Source organism: Ipomoea triloba, chromosome 3, assembly GCF_003576645.1.
Source record: "Ipomoea triloba cultivar NCNSP0323 chromosome 3, ASM357664v1".
In the NCBI taxonomy this organism is placed as follows: domain Eukaryota; kingdom Viridiplantae; phylum Streptophyta; class Magnoliopsida; order Solanales; family Convolvulaceae; genus Ipomoea; species Ipomoea triloba.
This window is the reverse complement of record NC_044918.1, coordinates 16,025,945-16,033,655: the sequence shown is the minus strand read 5'-3', so window position 1 is coordinate 16,033,655 and position 7,711 is coordinate 16,025,945. Positions and strand designations below refer to the sequence as shown.

At 35.6% G+C, this 7,711-nt stretch overlaps 1 protein-coding gene across 1 annotated transcript; it reads left to right on the top strand.

The window, feature by feature from the left end:
* Positions 1-5,553: 5,553 nt before the first annotated feature.
* Positions 5,554-7,652, top strand: LOC116012167 (GDSL esterase/lipase At5g18430-like). The gene is made up of 5 exons (XM_031251643.1): positions 5,554-5,900; positions 6,028-6,158; positions 6,556-6,798; positions 6,925-7,177; positions 7,260-7,652. The coding sequence occupies exons 1-5, from the start codon at positions 5,561-5,563 to the stop codon at positions 7,490-7,492; spliced, it is 1,200 nt and encodes a 399-aa protein (XP_031107503.1). The 5' UTR covers positions 5,554-5,560; the 3' UTR covers positions 7,493-7,652.
* Positions 7,653-7,711: the final 59 nt, after the last annotated feature.

The following is a 7,711-nucleotide window of genomic DNA, read 5'->3' as shown; positions in this document are numbered from 1 at the left end:
CAACCCTTGTGATCGGGTTTTTGGTGGCGGCGGCGGCGGCGGCAACCGCCGGCCGCTCTGGCTTGCTACCCTCCAAGGTGCAACGGCCTCGTCTAGCTCCGGGAATGCGCGTGCAGGGATTAGCACCGGACGACGGCAAACGGCCCCTCGGAAGGGATTGAACCAGCATATCATGATGCTTATTCACCCATACATCTCCTCCTCTTAATACCCTCATCGCACAGCCGCTCTGCAGATTATTCATCACAACAAAAAAGGCCAACACCAACCACACCGCCGCCGTAGATCTGCGAGCCACCATTTTTTTTTTCTTTTCGCAATTCCGATCGATAGATAGATAGATAGATATTTCAACAACGTATGTATCAAATGAAATGAATTAAGGAGATATTGTTGCTTGTGAATCTGGGTGTTTTAATTTCTTCAATTCAGAAATGAAGGGGATTATGATGATAGTTATGTTGACTAGTATATTTATAGACCATATGCATATACACACGTAGTATGTGAAAGCCGCGGTGTTTTTGACCAATTAATACGGGGTTTGAACTTGCGTATAAAGCAAGAAATTGACGACGTGGAAAAAGTCTTCGCAGGAGTTGCCCGGCACCAACTTGGGTGTCAAGACTCCACACATCCTACATATATCTCATTTTTGCCCTGCACATTAAAGGAGAAAAACGTCATTAATGCATCTGGTTGGGCGTTGTGCTGCCCGATCAGGGCGCGAAAACTTGTTTTCCTAAGTGGGTTCCACAATTCTGATAAAAATAATGCTTTGCAGATAAATTTTACTTTCTCTCTCTTCTCACGCTCTTTCCTCCATATAAGCCTTGCTTTCTCAAACCACACCAAAAATTTATATTGAGGATGACCTAAATTACCTCTGAAACATAATTTCATTTTTTTAAAATGAAACCTTAATGTCATGCTTAATTCTTCAATCTTTTTAATGAGGGGTGTTTTGATCAAAATTTTCAATTTTTTTAAATATCATATTTTGTGTTTAACATATAATACAACCTAAGACATGTGAGAAATGTCATAATCTAGCAGGAGTAGTTTGCAAACAGAAGTCACATTCAACTTAGGTAAAGTAGTGTATAGCATGCAGTATCCATATATCATGCTTGTATACATCACATCGAGTTAGTTTTTTGACCCAGTCAAGAGACTTGCTTCAACATCACTACACAAATAATATTACTGCACAATAACGATCAAATATGTGAAGTATAATTCTTGTATCAGAAGATGATTTACTTCTCTAGTGTGATTTATAAGCAATTACACGAGTGAAATTTACTCTGTACATATATTCGAATAATAGTTAGAAGTTTTCGTGTGATTAAAAAATTACTTCATAATAACTATATTTATTACTCCGTATATTATATTATATTTTATTTTATAAACATGTGTAGAGCCAAGTCATACTCGGTCTGACTTAGCTGGCAAATCGTGTATGACTCAGCTTTCACACGCTTATTCATAACCCACCACAATCTTTCTAACATTTTAAGCCTTTGGGATGTGTGGGTTAAAATCACATGTCAAGGTTGAAAAGTAGATATCATTAAATGATTATTAATATATAATTAAAACATAAATGATTTAAACTTTATGCGAGCACCCTAATAGGTTTTTATGTTAGTTTTTGCAGAGTTAAATCTGGTTGTATAATTTTTAACTTATGTGAGTATTAATTTTTTTTCTTGATTTGTTCTCTTATAAATACTTTAATTTTTGTAGGAGAATAAAAAAAAAAGGCCAATGAACACGCTTGGAGCGCATTGCACACCCCAGCAGGCGCGTGGAAAACATGCATCCGCTGGGGTGCTAGCTGGCGGCCACTTTAAAATTTGGACCGTTGGTTATTCTCTCTCTATATATCTCTCTCTCTCTCTCTTTAATCTCCTCTCTCTTCCTTGACTTCCTAAAAACTAACCAAAAAAACCTTGACTATTGACAATGGAGCAACAAATTTCAAGAAAACTTTTCATATAATAGTTGGGTCCTAAATTATTATTTTTTAATTAAGAAATAAAAATCAAGTAGGTTCGCCCCTCTACTTGCAACAAATTATATCGTGGATCAAAATTCATTTTACACATTGTAAATCATGGATATGATCAAATTATGTGCATACAGTTAACATATTATGTATTTTCAATTAATATATTGTTTACATTATAACTTATTAAAGATAATTTGTTAACTAAATGTACATAATAACTACATGTGCATAATTTGTTAATTGAAAATACATAATATGTTAACGGTTTATATATAATCTAGACAAGAGTCCACAACTATAATCATTATTGTAAACTATGGTCTACATGACTGTGTGAACTATAAATTTAAAAAAAAAGTATATTATTTATGTACATAAAGTATATTATTTTGTATATTATCAAATAATGTATATTTAGTACACAAATAATTTACATGCACTTTTTATGGTCGACGTAATAATTTGCGTCACAACTCCATACGGTTTATGATAGATCCTTGATTCCTTGTCTACGATATAATGATTAACAAATGTCTACTTGCTGTGAAAATGAAATCGGACCATTAATTTGATTTTAGTTATTGGATCAATTTCACATAGTCCAGGTCCAGGATACTTGAGACTGGCCCCAAAAATTAGCCCATTTTTCTTGTGAAGTTTAAGCTTTAATGAAATTTCCTGATTTAACAAAATAATGAAATGTAACCTCAACACTTTACACTTGGATGTTAAACATATTATTGTACCATTTTTTTTTAATATATATTATACTTAGTCTTTCAAACTCAAGTTTAAATCAGATCAAACTTGTGAAAGAACTCAGCTCAACATTTGTTGTTTCATTCATAAAATTTGAACTCAAAACTTTATTTAAGAGAAACCAAATTCCAGGCCATATGCATGTGTGACAATTAAATGATTAATATTGTGGTTGGTGCATATAGGACTCCCTTTGAGAGGACATGGGATTAATATGGTGCATGCAAGTATTGGATTGAATTCATTGAAACTTGAAATAAAGTGTCAGCTAGGTTAAATTAATCATAACCCAAATTGGATTTCATAAAGGTTTGGTTCAAAAAATCACTACTACACTTTTCAATACCACTAGTTGCATGAATGAAGAAGGTTAAGTTATGCTACAAAGTTTCAAGTTTGAGTACCTGTGAGCTGTGAAATTATTTATTGACCTTTTTAGTTTGACTTAGTCAACTATGAATAAAATAGACTAATTTATCCCCTTGTGATCCTTTGTTGGCTAAGTCACAAAACTGAATTCAATTCACTAATTAATACGTACATTTGGATAGCAGTGGTGGAGATAAAAGAAGGTTAAGTTATATTAGAGGAATCACATGCATGCATATCATTGAACGTATACACATATGATGTTTGGTGAAGTGAACATCCTTAATTGACTGCCTGAAAATATAGGTTACAATACAGTGACACCAAACAAACAAACTATTTTTGACCAAAGAAATTGAAAGCAGTGCGTTAGTTAAACCTCTTTTTTACTTCTAACCAAACACGTACTATAATCATTCATGTCACAAGATCCAATTGCCAAACTATCCGGCTGGCAATTAAGATAACTCCGAACTCAGTTGGCAGCTATGCAGTTTAATGGTTTAACCTCATCAACTCCGATTTTCGATTAGACTATCTTTATTCATGTAATTCTCTCTCACTTTTAGAACCAACCTTACTGTCATGTTAGCATATTTGTAATTTATTACTATTTTCTCTACATCTCTATAATTTGAAATATAATAGTTGTGTGACTCTAGGTCAATCAAAATTCATCAATATGATCACGGAATTAAATATTGAGAAATCATGCTACCAAAAGATTATAATATATTAAGGATCAAATCTTATTTAATACAATTATAGATATTATTGTAATCAAGTTTATGTTCATTTTTTTTAGTGATTACTATTTATAGGATTATGGTATATAATTAAAGTTGCATTTGCATTTGGGAGCATTATTGGATTGAAAATTGTACAAATCAAATGAATTTGTGTCTGACGGTGATAGCTGTACTTATGGTCAAGTAATGAATTGAGAAATGATGAGTTGATTTAATAATAATTGTACAAGTTCACATACATGTTTGAAATTACTTAGCCAGCTTGCCTTTTTCAATTCAACCAACAATTAATTAGAGTAGTTGGCATTCTTCACTTCCATATATATAATTTTGAACCTTAGACTTAAAATTAAAGACTCTTTAAGGGAAAAAAAAAAAAAGAAAAAAAAAAAACAAAGTCCGCTCATATCCAGAAAATGGGTAAAGGAGGTAAATTGTGAGATGACTCAAATTAAACTCTGCACCTTGCAATAATTGTTAGTAAAAAAAATTAAGGAGTATAAATTTATTTTAGATTAATTGAGTACAGTTGTGGTCTGGGACGAGTTTCACATTTATGTTGTTCATGTATGAGGTTTTGTTCTTTGGTACTTTATGGTTTCTAGCTCAACTGTTTTTGTTGGTGCTCGAGCGGAGTGACATTGATGACGCTAGCTAGCTGCATGCCTGAGTAGACCCCCACATACACCACCATTCACATGATGTTGCATGCAAAAATGACCCCTACGGATAATATTATATTGTTGCATTATATTCCACTTGCAAATTTGTATTTTAGTTTTTAATAAGAGAACCATGAGTAATTCATAAATATAAAGAGTGAATTGAAGCATTAGTAATGAGTATAGTTAATTTAGAGTATAGGAGATAATACTCAAATAAGTTTAATGTCACCGTACCATAAAGTAAATGTGAGCTTGAAGAGAATTAAAGGATAAATAGACAATTGATAAAAGATTAATTAACTGAGTATATTACCTTCTCACTTTACCATACTAAAGGTTTTTGTGATTAATTCAAAGGAAATACATACAAAAAATCACACTTTAGATTAGAGCAACACAATAATGGTTTGTGTTGACATTTTAAGTAGAGGAAGAAAGAGAGGGTAGAATGAAGAGGCCGGAGAAAGGGTAGGTAATGGTATGATGTTGCATTGCAAAGAGGTTGTTGGACTTTTTATGAGCTCAACAAAATTAAAAAAGGTAAGTTGGTGCGCGTCTCACACATCATCATCACTTGCTGAGTACGTTTAATGTTTGTTTTCCCCCTTCAACTTTCCCATTACACAAAAAAAGTTGTACAAATATTTCAACAGTTGAGCTAGGTTGCTATTAGAATTTCCAAAGTCTTGTCTTAATCTTAGAGGATATGATCCAAATTAAAGGAGAGCATTTTATATATATATCCACAAGTAAGCAAGCATATAATATAAAAACAGCTTTTCTTATGATTGGAACAGTCAACACACAACCGTAAACTGTCCAATTCGATGAATACTTATGCACCACTAGAAAACTAGTTGCACTTATTTACCATCCTTTCCAACTGGCTACTATATACCCACCCACCCACTACCTTCAACATTTAATTCAATCTTCACCTTTCATTTCATGCAACGTCTGTATATTTATATATATATGCATCATATCAATCTTCATCTTTCATGCAAACATTTCGATCTTCTTCAATTCTTGGATATCTATTTGCAGGCAATATAATAATGGCCATGGGTGCTGCTAATAAATGGTGGTCTTGTTCTTGGGTTCCCAGCAGTGGTGTGTGCATTGTTGTTGGGGTTGTAGTGCTACTGATCCTAGGAGGTGCGGTGAGTGAAGCAGAGGGTCGAGCATTTTTCGTGTTTGGGGACTCGCTGGTTGATAGTGGCAACAATAACTACTTGGCCACTACTGCTAGGGCGGACTCCCCTCCTTATGGACTTGATTACCCAACCCACAGACCAACCGGCCGTTTCTCTAATGGCTTAAACATCCCTGACATTATCAGTTAAGTACATTAATATAATGTTACAATGTTGGTTGGTTACGTTGTTGATGTTTCAGTAATTAAACTAAGTAAAGCATGTGATCGAATTGATGAATAATAATTTAGTATATATGCATAATAATGCAGGTCAGCAGATTGGGTCTTCAGAATCCCCACTGCCTTACTTGAGCCCACAGTTTAATGGCCAAAGAATGCTTGTTGGTGCCAACTTTGCATCAGCAGGGATTGGGATTCTCAACGACACCGGAGTTCAATTTGTAATACTATACTATACTATACATACATCTTCTTTTCTTTTTCTTTTTTTTTCCTTTACTTGCCTGCAAGTTCGACTCTTAGTGGGAGTGACCTATTCACCTTCTTGGTTTGAGTCAATCAACTATGGACAAACTATGCTCGTTTAACTCCTTGTGGTCTTTTGCCGATTAAGATCACAAGGCAAGATTTATCAGTCTACACACTCGACTAGGGTCAGGTTGTTGACTTAGTAATCACAATAATGTTACAAATTTTGACTCCCAGTGAGCAATTTATTGGCTTTCTTGGTTTGAGCCGATCAGCTATGGGCAAGATTTAGTCCTTTAATTTGCAGGCTGAGACAGGTTTACCCGGTGTACACTCTCGAATAATGACCAGAAAATGCTACATTTGCAGGTGAATATAATCAGAATGCCCCAGCAACTGGACTACTTCAGGGCATATCAGCGGCGCGTGAGTGCAATGATAGGAGCCCAGCGCACAAAGCAGCTGGTGAACCAGGCTCTTGTTCTCATCACAGTAGGAGGGAATGACTTTGTGAACAACTACTATCTTGTGCCTAACTCTTTCAGGTCTCGCCAGTATTCTCTCCAGGATTATGTGCCCTTTCTCATCTCAGAATACAAAAAACTCTTGCTGGTAATTCTCTTCCCCAATATTTACTCCCATCAAATATTCCCGAAACAGTTTAAAAAACTGAATCCAATCAATTAACTAGTCTAACCCATGGTCCTGTTTCCCTATTATTTTTCTTAATTGTTGCAGAAGTTTTATGCTCTCGGGGTTAGAAGGGCCCTCGTGACAGGAACGGGACCGCTGGGGTGTGTGCCAGCGGAGTTGGCACAGCGCAGCAGAAACGGGGAGTGTGCAGCAGAGCTGCAGAGAGCTGCAGCCCTCTATAACCCACAGCTCAATCAAATGCTGCAAGGGCTTAACAGGCAGCTAGGCAGGACTGTTTTTATTGCTGCAAATACACAGCAAACTCACAACGATTTCGTTAGCAACCCCCGGGCATTTGGTAACTAAATCCCTTAAATGCAGATAGAACATTAGAATGTGATTATATTGCAACAATCTGAGCTATTTTTGGTTTGTTGCAGGGTTTGTTACATCAAAAGTGGCGTGCTGTGGACAAGGACCATACAATGGGCTCGGCCTCTGCACAGCACTGTCTAACCTGTGCTCAAACCGGGATCAGTATGCGTTCTGGGACCCCTTCCACCCCTCCGAAAAGGCTAACAGATTGATTGTCCAGCAAATCATGGGAGGCACGACGAAATACATGAATCCCATGAATCTCAGCACTATTCTAGCAATGGATCCCGACGCATAGATTCATGATTATTCCCAGCAGATTCATCTTGTTTCCCCTTTGAATTTCCCTTCAAGTTGTTTTTTATTCCCAGTAATAAGTTTATTGTCTGTTTAGAAGGAGGTATGCTCCTCAGGATTAATGTCAAGTGTGATCAGTTAAGCATTTCCAATTCTCTCAACCCTTTTGTTCAACAAAAAGACTATTCTTCTTTCAATATATTTCGGCAAAACAGAAGGT

Excerpts from the sequence above, each read along its gene's own strand:
- LOC116012167 (XM_031251643.1), top strand. The coding sequence starts at position 5,561 with ATGCAAACATTTCGATCTTCTTCAATTCTTGGATATCTATTTGCAGGC. Across the intron at positions 6,159-6,555 it reads ACGACACCGGAGTTCAATTT|GTGAATATAATCAGAATGCC; the intron begins GTAATACTATAC and ends CTACATTTGCAG. Across the intron at positions 7,178-7,259 it reads TAGCAACCCCCGGGCATTTG|GGTTTGTTACATCAAAAGTG; the intron begins GTAACTAAATCC and ends GGTTTGTTGCAG.